Raw genomic sequence first — 16,212 nt, 5'->3', positions numbered from 1 at the left:
AATTAGCCCCGATTGCCCATCTATACAGCCCAGTTCTGAAATATCTGTTTTGGAATAGGTGCTATGCCTCGTAGAATGAGGTTTACAGATCTCAAAAGAAAGCCATCTGCTATTTCGAAATTGTTTCAAAATAGCAGTTTTGCTGTGTAGACACAAAGTTATTTTGGAATAGCAGCCATTATTCTGAAATAACTTGGTGTGTAGACACACCCTAAGGCCGTTTCTACACGGACAACTTCCACTTCCTTCGCCGCACTTCGAAACGGCATTTTGGAGTCTGCAAGAACGGTCTTCCGGACTCCAAATCACGTGACGTTATGCTAATGAGGTGTGGGGAATTTGCATCCACACCTCCTTAGCATATTTCAGGCTGTGTATTACCATGCCACTTTAGAAGAAAGCGGCCTGTGTAGCAATGGCCTAAGTGAAAGAAGAAACCGAATAAACACCACTCTTCTGTCCTTCTCCTCTCCTTGCTCAACCAGCTGCAAGCCCTGACCCCACTTCTCTGCCTTGATGCTGCTTCTCAGTGGGAAGCAGACCTTGTCTGCCTCTCTTCTCCACATGAAGAGTCAGCTTCATCTTGCCAGTGTCTGCCTTCCCACAGGGAGCTTCTTTAGGGTTCCAAGTCACCCTTCCTCCCACACTGCAGCAAATGCTTTTTTCCCCATTATATACCTGGCTCCTTGCCTGAGGAGGGGTTGGAAGGAACACAGAGTATAGGTAGACCAAGGAAGTGAGCAGTAGCACCTGGCACAGTGTGGAAACAGGGGCCATTCTGGACACAGTACTTGCAGTTTCCTGCACCCCTTGAAGTCTGGGTTCTATATACCAGAGGGTGTCACTTATAACATGTGGTGAGGGGAGGGAATAAGATTAGGCATCTCCAGGATTAATCACTGGACAATGTGTTAAAGAATGGCACTATTATGACATAGGCTGCTAATTCGTACGTTCACACCACTACCTTGTTTTACAGGAATTGTATTCCATCACCTTTGCATTGAGGGGCAGGTCCACTCCAGTGGCCATTGACTTTGTCTGTGGATGTACAGTAAATGGAAGCTTCTCCGATAAGCGAGAAAGGAATCTGTCCTCTTTCGACAGAGTTACACTCGTAAGTGACAGCAGTTCCATAGTTGAATACCTCCATGATTGTCCCAGTGTGTCCCCCATGCTCGATTACTGGTGGAGGCATGCAAGGTATCACTGAAGAGGAAAAAACAAAAAAAAGGAAAGAAGGGAAGTGAGAGAGAATTTAATTCATATCACACTAGGAGATTTACCCTGTGCTTCTCGGGTCCTTAACTAACTTTTGTTTTTTGGAAAATAAAATGAAAATGTACATCGTTCATTTCAACCATTGCTCTGGCATGGGGCTGGGGATGAGCAATGAAAATGATCAGGGGGCTGGAGCACACGACCTATAAGGAGAGGCTGAGAGATCTAGGCTTATTTAGTTTGCAGAAGAGAAAACTGACGGGTGATTTAATAGCAGCCTTCAACTTCCTGAAAGGGAGCTCCAAAGAGGATGGAGAGAGACTGTTCTCAGTGGTGACAGATGGCAGAAGAAGGAGCAATGGTCTGAAGTTACAGAGCGAGAGGTGTAGGTTAGATATTAGGAAGAACTATTTCACCCGGAGGGTGGTGAAGCACTGGAATGTGTTACCACGAGAGGTGGTGGAATCTCCATCCCTCGAGGTTTTTAAGTCCCAGCTTGACATAGTCATGACTTGGATGATTTAGTTGGGGCTGATCCTGCTTTGGGCAGGGGGCTGGACTAGATGACTTCCTGAGGTCCCTTCCAGTCCTAGAATTCTATGAGGGATTCAGTACATAGGCTGCCTCGGGGAGAGAGGACTGATTACGCTTTCACCATGAAGCTATTAAGGGTCTCTACTCACACTGGCAGTATGGATTTGCTTTGTCCCATGTGACATCTGATCCTTGAAGCACACACTTACTTTGTGCACTTCCAATTAGTCTGTACCTGAATAAAGGGACAACAAAGTTACTATGCAAGCGGAGATTGGATGTATTGCCTAGTCCAGCATCAATCAGGCTTTGAACCTCTTATATACTCATTAGCAAGACTGGTAAAAAAATTTTCAACAAAACTATTTTTTCCAATAGTAAAATTGGATTTTCAACAGTTTTTTTTTGGAAAAAGCATCTGCTTTCTGCAGAACGTTCCCATGTTCAATGGAAAAACATGACACCAGCAAACGCAAACATTTTAATCCCAAAATGCTGCTGTAGTGCCACATTGGAGTTGGATGCTTCATTTTCCTATGTGAGGTTACATCTCCCATGATTCATCCTGGCCTTTACAAGGGTAGGTAGCATCATGGGAATCTCTGACTGGGTTGCTTGTGGGCTCAGGACAAATAATTGCCAGGTCCCTACTCAGGTGTCAGGAAACAAAAACGGTATTTTATTTAGCTGTTGCCTCCTTCAGCATGATGCCATCTTGCAGGGGACACTTTCGTATAAGTCAGGAGCAGGTATTACCTTTATATATAGCAGTGATGAGGCCACTACTAAAATACTGAATCCAATTCTGATATTCATACTTTAAAACAAGATATTAAACTGGGAAGCATACTGAAAAAAGGCAACAAGAAATGATGACTTGAGGCAAGGAAACTCTGCCTCCTCTTGGTGCAGGAGGTTCAATCTATTTAGCATTTCAAAGAGATGGGTAAGAGGAAACTTGATCATGGATGTTTTGTCATAACTACACCAGCAGAAAATTGATAAAAGAGGCCTTTTTAAATCAGCAGGAAAAGGCATAAACGGACCCCACAGCTGGAAGCTTAAAGGAGATGACAGTTTTTACTTGTCTGTAGGCTGAATTTAACAGTGGGGGTAATTAAATATTGGAACAATCTACTGAGGGATGTACTGGAGTCTCCAAATCATGACTGTAAGTATTTCAAAAATATCTTCTAGCAAGCTCAAATGCAGGCACCAGTGGGTGAATTGTTTAGGGCTGTGTTATACAGGAGGTCAGACTAGATAGTCATAGTGGTCCCTTGAGAAATTAACAACCAATAAAGCTATCAGTACAAGTGGCCCATACTCACCCGTCTTCACAGGTGAAGTGTATTGTTGCACCAAACATGAGATTTGTCTCAACAACAACTCTGCCATTTTCTGGCTCTCCGGGGTACGGGCATGATTTTGCTAGAAAGTAGTAAGACGGGAATTAGTCTTTATTCTTGTGTCTTGACTCAATAAAATGTAATCATTAAATGACCAAAGATTCTGTCTCTACCAAAGCTCTACTCACGTTTTGTCAGCACAGGATGCAAAGCCAGTGTTAATTTGGAATTTATGTATGTGTTTGTTTAAATCAAATGCTGTTGCATTACCACTTTTTTGTGTCCACATGAATATTCCACCTGTCACGGGCAGAACTTCCTCCAGTAGCGGAGTAGTCTATTATTTAAATTTTAAAATCCATTTTTAGCATGGTGTTTTAAAGCTTCAGAGTAAAAGGAAACCTTTGTAGACATCTTTGGAGTTAAGGAGCAGCCAGAGAGATATTTCAGTCTCTGCTGACCTGGTTTCAGATAGGAACTGGGAATTTATTTTGGAAAGCCTTCATATCACATCAGTGAACTTCTGCTGGTTTCCAGGCATACAGTCTTCTCATCGAACTCATTAACCAAAAATGGCTGATGAGAGTCAATTCGTTATTTAGAGAAGTAAAAAAAAAAAAAAACAAAATACTCACGCCAGCAAAAATCCGAGAGAGATGATGACCATTGAGAATTCCGGTTGCACCGAAGTGATGTTCTAGATACTCTGCGGTAACCAGGGCGACAGCTGTAGTCCACAATGCTACCAACAGGAAATGTATCTGTATATCTGTGCTCCTCCTTAAGCTCAGCAAAATTAAAACGTGGCGGCACACCACAATCACCTAGTAACAAAATAGAGGCACCAAAATATATAAATAAAATCTGCTAGAGTCCAGACCTCATTTACTAAAGTGTCCTTTATAGAAAAAGCAGAAGAGTCTCTATAAAGTTATCTCCTAACTGAGGCCCAGCAGAGATTTAGCTTACAAAAATTGGCATCAAACAAATCAAAGTTGTCTAATAGTTGGGAAGATAATCTTCCCATCTGCAGGAGGAAGATAAGGATGCAAGAATTATTTTCTCTGCAGTTTGTCGGGACAGAACAGAATACCTCCTTACCCGGGATCACTGTGATTGTTGCAGCATCTCAAACTGTCCCACAAGATACAGCAGGATGGGTCCTAGAAGGTGGATAAGCTGAACTGGAAGTGCTGAGGTAGACCCAAAGCTAATATCCTTGTGCTCAGTTTATTCTACAGTTTGAAACCAGATGGGAAAGGGGTAAATTATTGGAAAGGACACAGACCTAATGCTTATTTAGCTATTGACACAAGCTCATGGACAAGGAGGAAAGGAATGGTAAAAGGTGCATGGGGGAAGTGCTAGAATCAACTTGAGAAGAAATTGTTGCTGTCCAGCTGAGATCCTTAAAAAGCAAGTAAATCTTTGTGGGCTTCTTTTCTCACCAGTCATTCACCCCGTTATATATACCCTTGATTACGGAGGCCTCAAGAGTTCTGAGATCTTGGGAGCAACCCAGAGAAATCCTGCATCTCAAGTCACAAGGGCACATATGGTTCATCACCCCAAAAATACGCACACATGTCCAAACCTCTTACATCTCAACGTGTGCAAGGTTTCCCACTCAAAAGCTGATTTACACCTTGTGCAGTCATTTACACCAGTGCAAAGTGAATGTAATCCACTACAATCCTCATTTGGAAGCATTTCACAATCATTTTGCACAGCTGTAAAATGATTGCACAAGGTGTCGGGAGTGGAAAAAGTACCAAGCCCTAAGGGCACTATGAAAAAAGATTCTCATCTCTTGTAGGACTGCTGACAAACTTCCAGTGGAATTTTAGACTGTCCCGATCCAGCAGTGCAGAGGTAGCAAGAAAAATGATAGGTGGGAAAACAATGAAGTTACATAAAAGGGGTTCCTCACACTGAGATTTCACTGAATGTTCAGGTTGCTTGTTTTATCCCAAGAGATTTGCCTGATATTTATGTTTACTCACTATGCACAGCAACAACGAAGGAAGCCACAAGTAACAGTGGAATGGTGGCTAAGTAATAATGCTGTTTTCCAGGGTTTAGCGATGCCATCTTCCTTTATGTCACGTACTCTTCTTTGCAGATCTAACAAGGATGTTACCACAGTTCCTTCCAAGCTAAATATCTGTGAAGATAAGAGGATGGGAGAAGAAAAGGGTTGACTGCCATTTAGGATGAACATACATTGTAAGCTCCTGGGGACAGGAACTATCTTTTTTGGACTGTGTTTGTACAGTGGTGAGCACCTAGGGTCCCCACAGTGGACCAGAACTGAGGTTCCTAGCTGCTCTGGTTGCACAAGTAATAATGAACAGAATATTATATGCAGCTCCAGTATAGCACTGTTCAGCAGTAGATCTCAAAACACTTCACAACTGACATCAGTGAGAGACATCCTCAGCAGGTGTAGAGCGGGGTCACTCCATAGAAGCCCATGGAGCCATCCTGATTTACAACTGCTAATGATCTGGCCTGGGCTATTAAAAACAGAAGAAGAGTGGGGAAAGTCAAAAACTGGGGTGAAGTTAAATATTTCTGCAGCAAGAAAACAAGAGTTTAACAGCAAGTTTCTTACAGGCTTTAATCAGACATGTCTAGACTTTTTTTTTTTTTTTTTTTTTTTTATTAGAGGTCTTCAAATGAAAAATAAAATCCCAACAAATAGAAAATTGGAATTTAATTTTTCAATTTACTGAACCTTGCCTCACAGCTCACTTTCCCTGGGCACACATGGTAAACATCTCATATGGAACAAAGACATAAGTGCAGCTTACATGCTATGTTCATGATCCTGCACTCCTGATACAGACATAATTCTGATGGCACAAGGATAGCAGGACTGGGCCTCACAGCATCCTAGCAAAGCCAAATAATTATGCCTGTGCCCTTATTTAGGACAGGAATCTCTGATGTACAGCTTGGGACAACCCCTTTACCACCTCATATTTACATATTTAAGTATCTAAGACTACATCAAGCACCCATGTGCGCACACAAACACACACGCGCGCATTTAATTTACACAGCTTCATTTAATTTCTTCATCTCCGTAAGCCTTTTAAACATACTAATTACCCTGACACTTCACAGCTCAGACTACAAACATTTCACACAAGTGAAAACAAACATTTTACTTTTTTGAAAGCCATCATCAAACGAGGGGGTGGGGGAAAACAATCTGTGCAGCTCACCAAATGTAAAATAAGACAGCAATTGTATCTTAATGCAAGGTCCTTAGGGCTAGATGGTGTTTTAATACTGCAGGGTCATAGAATCACGCAATTCTAGAATTGGAAAGGAACTCAAGAGGTCATCTGTCCAGTCCCATGTTCTCATGGCAGGACCAGGCACCATTTAAATCATCCCTGACAGATATTTATCTAATCTGCTCATAAAGATCTCCAGTGCTTAACTACCTTGGCAGTTAGGAGGTTTTTCCTAATGTTCAACCTAAACCTCCCTTCAGCAATTTAACCCAATGCAGTGCTTTGCTATGTGTTAAAAGCTACTGGAGATAAAAGCTAGTGAAGATTAGAGGGGAAGAACCCAGCCCTTGGACAATACGAGGGAAGTCAATGAACCCCTTAGTCCCTGGCTAAACTGGCTTCTGAGAGAATGCCAAATTTCTGGAAATGTAGCTTACACCTGTTTAGAAGGCAGCAGCATGAAAATGGCGTCACTCCTTTGCTGCTTCTAACTGTTTTCTGCCAAAGCTAAAATCGCAAAAATGTAACTTTAACTACTAATAAATGTGTTCCCTAAGAACATACCAAAGGTACATTCAGTTTTGTTGTACTGGTGTGAGATAACTCAGTCGGCTTTTCAGACAAAGGACTTGCTGCAGATTGGCCTTGGTTACATCAGAATAGTTGTGCTTAGTCTTTACATAGGATTAAAATCACAAAACTCAGCCTCATGTTGGAGCATTCAATCACATGGTAGTACTTACTTAGAATGTGGCACACACAAAATGAAAAATTAGATCACAGGGTTCACCTCTGTCAAAACTCTTACCCTGACCTGCATATTTCTAGCACCAGCAAAATACGTTATGTCAGTAATGGTGGGAGGCAAAAATGCCTTTTTTAGTTATCTGTGCCAAGAAGTACTCCTACACATAAAAGCACATTTTTTACCTATTCTGTTATTCGCCTGTAACTAGACATGGAGCACAAGAATGTTATTGCAGGAGAAAGCTCAGCACGATGTTGCCATTACTAACATGTTTATAAAATTATTATCACTCTCTTTTGCAAGGTCCATTTAGGGAATTTGAGATGCACTGATTGACAAAAATATCGGACTTAACAAAAACATTTCAGGGCCCAAAAACAGACACACCACATTAGCCATGTAAATTCTGTGAATAAAATGGCTCAACCCAGACTCCAGGGCCACACAGCCATGGCTACTAATAAACATAATACAACACCCAGCACCTGTTCAGCACTGTTCATCAATAGACCTCAAAGCACTTCACACCAGAGGTCAGTGAGACTCATCCTCAGCAGGTGGAGTACAGGGTCACTCCATGGAAGCCCATGGAGCCATCCTGATGTACATCTGCTAAGGGTCTGGCCTGGGCTAGTAAAAACAGAAGCAGAGTAGGGAAAGTTGAGAACTGGGATCAAGTCAAACTCAGGGAAACATCTGTGAAGAGAAAAAAAAAACAAATTGTAAAACCTCTTTGTTTGTCAGTTGTGTTGTGGCGGATACTGCAACTGTGTGAATGATCTTCAGGATCCACATTGTATTCATTTGATAAATAGAATGTGTAACACCATGGGCTAAAAATAACATGCAGCTTGGGGATGGAGGAGTGAAGTTAAGCACAGTTCCTTTATATTTATGTTTATAAAGGTTCACATATGCTGGGTCAAATTAGTATTTGCTGCAAAGAAAGTGATTCTGGTGTACAAAGGCTGAGTTTTTAAACTGATTCACGGACTCTTTTTGATGTAGCAAATGGATGGGGTGTGGGAGGAACCTCCCTGCTTGTGAAAAGTTGGAAGAACTTTAGCTCACCGGGTCCCATAAGACAGAAGCACCTATGCATACTTTTAACACACGTACAGGCAATTTTATTTATTTTGGTATGTTTACTCTGTAATGCCTTTAACCTAAAAATAAATGAGTTTGGAGTGGTGAAAGCAGGTTGGTAACTAGTATACATTGTAGTAACCCCTTGGAAAAGGTTAATTACAGGCAAATAAGCCATGGCCAGACCTGCTATGGAAATCACAGCAAAGTGCAGTGACAAAAACCTCAACTTCTGATCTGTAGGGAAAGAGATACAGGTCTCCACCCGACAGAGGTGATGGCAAGGGGCCTAAAACCTTAAACGGGTGCCTGGGCAGAAGACTGGGATGGGGCAAAGGGGCAGCTAACTGAAACTGACACCATGTCACACCCTGACAAGAGGCCAACAAAGCACTCAAACTAGATGATGTCAGAGGAATAGTCATGCTAGTCTGTAGCTTCACAAAAAACAAGCAGTCCTGTCGCACTTGAAAGACTAACAAGTTTATTTATTAAGTCATGAGCTTTCATGGGTAAGACCCAGCAACAGTCTGAATGCAAGTTCAGTCTTGCCTGTTTCTTTTTGGCCACTCATAGGTAAGGCTTATGTTAATTTCCACTCCTTTACTAAACAATTAATTAGCTAGGTATATAGAACCATTGTATGGCCTGTGGCTGAAATTTGAAGGAAGAAAACAAAGTAAAGCATACCTGAAGTAAGGATTCAGGAGTTAAGAATGATTGAATATTGTTTTATACGGATGTGATTCACTGCATCTGTTTGGAAGTTTTGTTTTAACACTTCAGACCATCTTTGCCTAAAGTTACCCGACTCCTCACCTCTCAACTGAGTTTTCTGCATGATAAAAAGGTAACAAATTCACTGACCAAAGCACAGACCTATCTTCAGGACACATGCCAACTACTTTTAAATATTTGAAGGCTCTCTTTAAAACCCTTTTTTATTGCCAGGGCATGGACAATTCTCACCCTGGCAGCCAAATTAAAGCCTACAGTGACATAAGTTGATCTACCCTTTCCAGAGACTTCATATAGCCCTCTAAATCCATTAGAGCACACAGACAGGAAAAAAAAGTGTTCTATTTGTAAATCTCTGTGGAACATATCCACACATAGGCACTGAAGTCAGCAAAGCTGATGAGCAATATGGTGTACCAACAAGTCTGCACAAGTGTGTGAAAAGTACATACATAGGGTCATTTGGAGCTTGCTATAAGTCAGTGGCAACTGGGGTAAAAATTTCACAAGGACTCGAGTCCCATTTTCAAAATTGGGGTTCAGGCATGGATGGGCTTCTTGATCCTGCTCCCCAGGAAGTCAGTGGCAAAACTCCTGTTGATTTTAATGATCAGCCCCAAAGCGCCTGAGTCCCTTTTGAAAATGAGGCTTAGTCCCTTCGGAACTTTGGAAAAGACTCTCACCCCATGACTACAACATGTAGATGTACATCTTGCACATCTACAACATGCCCCATACAGACACCTGCAAGGGATTCATGTTGAACTTACTACCATCCAACCAGTAATTCTTTTTAAACATCCCCTGGAGTCACTTTTTGGCTATCTATATATCCTCTCCCCCTCCAACCCACACCTCACTCCCGTAACCTTAATCCTTCTAGCTGTTGTGCCATTTGCTAGCTCCTCTGCTAAGCATGGCTTACAGGTTGGCTTTATTTACCAATACCTGTGCACAGGGGAGTAAGTGCGAGCATAGATTATGTTTATGGTTAATAAATGGTTCTGGATTTCCTGCTTCTCCCCAAACCATTCCCCCCTGGCTTCTCTCAAAGCAACGTTGCCTTGTGTATCTAGGCTCCAAACACAGTCAACTTACCTGCAGTTTTGTCAGCAAGAGGCAGAGCGTGCTTAGGTCTATTTGGTTACCGAAGGATGAAATGGTATCTCTAACCTTTCCAGTCTAGCCTGTTCTGCACCCAGGTGTTACTGTGCTAAACAAGAAGTTAGCACAATATGCTTGCACTTACAGAAGTGCTGAGATACAGGGAAATTGAGATTCAATGTGGGGCTGGGGGGGAAGGGGAGGAGGGAGGATTGGGTGCACCAGATTATTTACAAATGATAAACTCCTCCTCTAAAATGACAAGGAAGCAAATATTCAACCTGCAATAAAATGTTAGATAATTCCTTTCGCCCCAAGCAGATGTCAAAATTGTTTACTTACTGTACTACTCTGCCAGCTCTTTACTGAAAATGATATGAATCAAGAGAGTTCCTCAGAATTTGGTTCAAATAGTTCATTGTTTGAACAGCAAACAAAGAATGGAGGGCACACCAGCTGGGATAAAACTACTGCACTACAAAGAGCAATCTATATTGCATTTATTGAAAGGGATCATTTCAGGGAAACTCCACAACACTTTGTGCATATGACACGATGAGATTAGAGGTTTTCTGAGTGATGGTATTTTAGGATGGAGGTTTTTTTTCAATAGTTTCTCTAAGTATCTCTGTATCATTCAAAAATGATGCAGACCAGGATTTTCAAAGAAGCTTGGTGCCGCTAGGCCCCCAAGTCTCAGTGAGTGTCAGTGGGAGCGGAGCATCTCCCTTGCTTTCCTGCTTCTGAAAACGCCAGCCATGCTGCCTACAATGTCAAATGCTGTGCTTTGTCTCCTGAATCAACTGTGCAATGTTTCTTCAAACATGGCAAATGACATTCTAAGGTATATTAACAGGTGATTTCTATGCAAGATAGAGGAGGGAATTATTCCACTCTACTCGCTGTTGGTGAGGCCTGCCTTGGCGGATTGGTGTCCCATTTTGGGCACCGTGCTTTGACGAAAAAGTGCACAAACTGGAAAATGCCCAGAGGAGGGCAACAAAAATAAGGTTGTGTCTACATTGCCAAGTTTCATTGCCAAAAGCTGCCTATTGGCAACAAAACAGTGAGAGGAGAGCCTACGGACTGTGACTTTTGTCAGGGAAAAGCACAGTTTTAGTGAATAAAAACTCCCACCCCGAGACTTTTCTCTTTTCCCCTCCATTTATCATCAACAAAGAGCCAGTATAGACACTGAGGATTGTTTTGTCAAAACAACTGGCTTCCACCAGTATCCCACAATGCCCATCCTGATAGCTCTGCTCAGTGTTTGTTCTCTACTGCCCTGTAAGCATGCACCACTGCCCTTTCAAAGGTCCAGGAAGTATGTGACAGCTGAGTGTGCTGCTCCATTAGGGGGAACTAACAAAGAAAAAAATAACTGGAATGCCCTTCAGCCCAAGCAGGCTGGTGCTGTGGAGAGTGGAGGCAGACTGTTGTGTTGCTTATTCCTCATCCTGGAGAGCTCACAGAGCTACTCATGCTGCTGGTCCCAGCAGATGAGAAAGCTGTGGGAGAACACAGAGGGAATTCCAAGATGCACAGGTGTCAGCTCTGCCTTCCCACAACACGGCACTGTGAGATACATACCCACAATGCATTGCTCACATGGTCAATGATGGTGGCGGCCCCAATGTGGACATGATCTTTCATTGGGACCAACTTGAACAACCTTTGGCAATTTTTGTTTTGTCAACTTCCGGGAGTTCACATAAATTGTGTTGACAAAATTTGGTAGTGTAGACATAGCCTAAGAGATTTACAAAACATGAACTATGAGGGGAAGTTGAAAGAACTGGACATGCTTAAACTAGAGGAGAAAGGACCGAGAGGAAGGAGAGAACATGAAATTAGTTTTCGAAGAGTTTGTTGTGAAGAGGACAATTGTTTTCCAAGTCATTTAATTAGGTCTCTTTGGGATATCTCAGCTGGTTGTCTGGCCTTCCCTCCTTCTGGAATATTAGCTTTTTCAGGCGGTTTTTTTCCATTTCCATTATGGACTTGAGTTCCATCCAGTTTGTCACACATGACAGGGACTCTTTGAGCTTACGCACATCCTCACAGACAGCAGCATGGAGGCTTTGACTGTTCTAAGAGAAATACAATGGAAAGTGCAACAGTTTAAGCCAGAGAGTACACAGACTCGTCTGTGTTTTTAAATTAGACTGAAGTGCCAAAAAGCTCTTTTCAGGGTTTTAAACTCATGACCTTTGACTCTAAGGGTATGAACCTCTAATGCCAAAGCTGAAGGGGTAGATCAATTAATCCAGAGAGCACAGCAGACCCATGAACCTCTACATGACATCTACTTAATGGGGGAGGCATGGAGATAATGAGCCACACTGTATTAGCTCACAGCAGACCCAATTCCCATATGGGCCAACACTGCTAGTTATAGCCTGTATGGATAGCTGAACTACTGTGAACATCTGACACCGTATATGAGCACTACAATGTCTGACAAAGACATTGGCACAAAAGGCCTAATATTTGCTGCGAAAAATAGGGGTGGAACAAGTGCAGTTTAGCAGGGAGGTCATCCTGCTGCCCTTGCCATGTCATACCAGTGCAGCGCATCTCCCCTGGAAGTTCCCACTGCTGTCACCACCTTGGTATTGATATTTTGGTGCAAATAAATCTGTGTGGTTGATTCAGAGCCTAAATTCATGCCAAAAATGTGGAATTTTAAACTCAAAGTTAAAAACTTCAGGTTTTTTTTTTTTTTTTTTTGCTTAGAGTGAGGGAGGTGCAGCAGCATCAGAATCTTCTGCTTATCTTTTCAACTCTTTTACATGCAAACTAAGCAGTTGATAAATCCAGCCACACAGACATTATTGCCTCTTACCAGAGCTGCAGAAATGGTCTGCCTTGTGGTCTCTGTTACCAGTGTTTCACTGTCTTCATCTTCTTCGTCAGGTTCTGAAGTTCTGGCACTCACAGCTGAAAGAACCATGTACAGGATTGGCAGGAAATTCAACAATGTTGTATTAACCCAATTTAAGCCTTACAACATTTCTGTGGCAACTATTAATCTGACCCGTTCACCGAATGGGGGGACTGAAGCACACAGAAGGGATGTGACTGGCCTGAGGGCACGTGGTGAATCACACCAGAACTAACAGATTTCAAGTCTGTATCTTAAAAAAAAAAAACTACCCCTTCATCTGCCATAAAACTACTCCTCCGATCTGACCTAATGACTACAAAGTAGGCCCAAGTGTACACAGGGTTAAAAAGGCACAACCGAGGTGCTGTGGTTCATTGGGTATTTGGATCATGCATCATGTGCAGCTCTGGTCACCTCCTCTTGAGACGCGTCAGGGAGCGGACTGTAGAAAGGCTCTACAATTAGGTAATGGTCTACAGCCAAGGTTTTCCAAAGCAACTCAATGCCCAACTTGTGAAACTTTAAAAAGAACTGGGTTTGGTTTGGTTCTCATTAAGAGCGAAGATGTGCAATATTTTCAGAAAGTTAGACTCCTCTGGGACATCTCTTGTTGGATCTCTAAAAGCACCAGTCCGTTTTGAAAATCTTGCCTAATGATTCTGCTTGGTAATAAGTGTCACAGGATCAGGCCTACGTGGATGTGACTCTCTCTCAAAAAAAAGGGGAGGGGCAGGGGGGAGAGAGGCAGATAGTGAGTTACCCTTGCAGATGGGTGCAGGGGCATGCCACTCCCCAGAAGATGTACAGAAGAGAGTTTTTTCTCCAAAAAGTTGGTAACCACGGGAACACATGAACGTGACTTCTTTTCCCGCATCATTTCCCCAAAAACTAGCGATGCTGTTGTCAACCTTAGGAATATCTCTGCATGTTTTAGCTTAAAAAACAAAACAAAACACATGCATGCAACAGGAAAACAATAAGGCAGTTCTCATTCCCCTGTGCAGAGAGAGAAAAGACCTTTGGCAAAAATCAACCAACCACAGACACCCCTGCAATAAGGAACTGAACTGTGCAATATTAACACTGGGTTTGCCTTGCCGGTCTTTGATGTAGAAAAGTAATTCTGCAGTGCTGAGCAGATTTACTTTGTAAGTGGGAATAACTCTAGGCTTTGCAGAAGTAGCCACATTAAAGGACAGGCTGCCACGGACGTGCTGCTGAAATTAAAATAAGGTCCCCCATATCTTACATTAGCTCCTGCACTACTACATTTTGTACCTCCCTTGTCTGGCACCCTTCGCACCTGAGTGGTCCCGCATGAAGTGATTTGCTGGGTGAGGGAGGTCAGGCAGCCAGGCTGCCTGGATCAGGGCTTAACTCCTACAGGGCTCTCCTGGCAGGCTGCTAGGATCCCCTGCTGCTGCGGGGCCACTGTGAGAGCTCTGGGCTCCTCCTGCCTGGTCAGGGATGCTGCAGCTGCAGGGTTGCTGGCAGGTCTCCCTGCTGGTGCTGGGCTCCCACAGTGGGGTTCCCCAGCCCCAGCCAGGCTCCTGTACTAGCTCCCAGTAATGGAGCTTCCTGACCTGACTCACTGCCCCAGAGCCTCCCTGTTGGCTCTGCTCTACCCCACACAGCCAGAAGCTTTCCAGTCCAGCAACATCCAGCCTACTGCATGGGTTTGTACAACTTGGCGCACAGATCTCAGAGTATAAGGGCAACTAGCAACCTCAGCGCTCTTGTGCATATCAAACTGAAGAGCTTAGTTCCGGTTATAGTGAGATGCACTTTATTTTTGAAGCTGATCATTGTGGGACGGTGGCCTTTATTTTTTTAGTTTCGCTTATTTGTTTGGTTTGGTTTGATTTTGCAGCCAGTTAAGTACTCTTGAAAGCGGGTAGGCAGGGGACTGTACATCTCTCTTCCTCTAAAAGAGGCACAGGCAGAAGTACTACAGACTTTCCAGGCCCTCCAAAAACTCTACGCTAAAAAGACTTACTCCAATAGACAAAATAGGATCTCGCTGGCTTCTTAGCTACTTCACGTACCAAAGCTAACCAGAACTAATCAGGGTGATTACTATGGTACAATCACCTGTCCACCAAGAACTAGTCAGAGACAATCAGTGGATAGTAACTACTCCAGGATCAGAGCTGGGTTTTTGTCAGCTGCCTATAGGGGGAAAAAGCTCCCTATCACATTACAAAACCCCGAGTTGTACCTATGCAATTATTTTTAGACTTCAAAATAAGCCCTAGGTCCTGTTTGATTGCGAAAGTTCAAACTGGAGTTCTTGATTTTTCTCATCCCTTCATTCTTCAGACCCCTTGTGCAGGAACATTTAGCAAAACAAAGCAACCCTCCCCTCACAATTTATAATAGGATTTGAAATGCCAAAACACCTTTTGCAATCTAAGCACCTTGAAGGCTTCTTCACAGAGGCCCTCACATTCAGCCCCATCTCCTGCATTACAGTTTTCATCTGCCTTCCTGGTTATTACTCACTCCACAAGTAGATTTAATGGATTTACCGAACAGAACAGCAAGCCAGGTGGCCTGAATGAAAAGCACGAACCCTGTCTTCATCTTTAAATTCCCTTCTTGCCCCAAAGGCTGGATTCTCAAAAGTATCACACAGCAGAGGGAAAGGATCCAGTAAGACCTAGAAATAGGAAGCAAAACCAGGAGCAACAGTTCAGTAAAATGAGTAGAGTATGATGAAATCATTCAGGAAACGTGTTCAGAACACAGGTGAACTATTCTTTTCCTATATCCCCCACTATTCACTGGGAAAATGTTCTTACAAATTGCAGCTCGCAAACAATGAAATATTTAGGCACAAAAACAAAGCAAACTAGGAGCAAGAGTCCAGAAGCAAAGGTTTTAAGAAATCAGGGAACATACAGTTTTAGGTAGAACTTGTTTTTTTTTACCCTATGCCCAGTTTTAAAAATAAAAAAGCAGCGAGTCAGCATTCATTTTCACCTTGTAGAATGCCTTTTTGCATATGGGTTTTATTTGGTTAGCAAGTCTGGGCAAGCTCAGAGACTCTTGTTTGCACAACAGAGACACGGACCTTGGTCAATATTTAACCACTAGTCCCTTACAGGAATCCAGCTACTGTCAGGCACAAACCATAGGCATTCCCCTCAATTTTCAGACACCATAAAAATATAAACAGGTGAAAATTATTTTGTGAAGCATATCAGCTCTTGCTGGTCTCTCTCTCCATGTACCCACTGCAGGGCCCAGAAGGAGGGAATCAGCCAGGTTCCATAAACGCCTGAACAAAAACACACACAC

At 42.9% G+C, this 16,212-nt stretch overlaps 2 protein-coding genes across 2 annotated transcripts in view; both read right to left on the bottom strand.

Moving 5' to 3' along the window:
* Positions 1-5,265, bottom strand: part of LOC142002052 (zona pellucida sperm-binding protein 3 receptor-like) — a 47,730-nt gene extending 42,465 nt beyond the window's left edge. Inside the window, exons 1-5 of the mRNA XM_074977856.1 lie at positions 5,108-5,265; positions 3,740-3,928; positions 3,087-3,186; positions 1,905-1,990; positions 997-1,209 (exon numbers count right to left, since the gene is read on the bottom strand). Of these exons, the coding sequence (XP_074833957.1) occupies positions 997-1,209; positions 1,905-1,990; positions 3,087-3,186; positions 3,740-3,928; positions 5,108-5,195 (676 nt within the window). The 5' untranslated portion in view covers positions 5,196-5,265. The remainder of the gene's footprint in view (positions 1-996; positions 1,210-1,904; positions 1,991-3,086; positions 3,187-3,739; positions 3,929-5,107) is intronic.
* A 5,277-nt stretch (positions 5,266-10,542) lies between these two features.
* C4BPB (complement component 4 binding protein beta) lies at positions 10,543-15,873 on the bottom strand. The gene is made up of 5 exons (XM_074977857.1): positions 15,843-15,873; positions 15,441-15,571; positions 13,673-13,846; positions 12,871-12,965; positions 10,543-12,115 (listed from the first exon to the last, which is right to left on the bottom strand). Exons 2-5 carry the CDS (start codon positions 15,493-15,495, stop codon positions 11,930-11,932), a joined length of 510 nt encoding a protein of 169 aa, XP_074833958.1. The 5' UTR covers positions 15,496-15,571; positions 15,843-15,873; the 3' UTR covers positions 10,543-11,929.
* Between the last annotated feature and the right edge of the window lie 339 nt (positions 15,874-16,212).

Source organism: Carettochelys insculpta, chromosome 26, assembly GCF_033958435.1.
Source record: "Carettochelys insculpta isolate YL-2023 chromosome 26, ASM3395843v1, whole genome shotgun sequence".
NCBI lineage: Eukaryota > Metazoa > Chordata > Testudines > Carettochelyidae > Carettochelys > Carettochelys insculpta.
Note: the sequence above shows the minus strand (reverse complement) of the source record. Positions and strands in the feature narration are given on the sequence as shown.

Bases quoted from the DNA above. Each gene is read 5' to 3' on its own strand.
- C4BPB (XM_074977857.1), bottom strand. From the start codon at position 15,495: ATGAAGACAGGGTTCGTGCTTTTCATTCAGGCCACCTGGCTTGCTGTT. The intron at 13,847-15,440 runs GTAAATCCATTA...TTGTTTTTTAAG, and splicing joins CTGGCTTGCTGTTCTGTTCG to CTAAAACATGCAGAGATATT. The intron at 12,966-13,672 runs GTAACTCACTAT...TGGTTCTTTCAG, and splicing joins CCCTGCACCCATCTGCAAGG to CTGTGAGTGCCAGAACTTCA.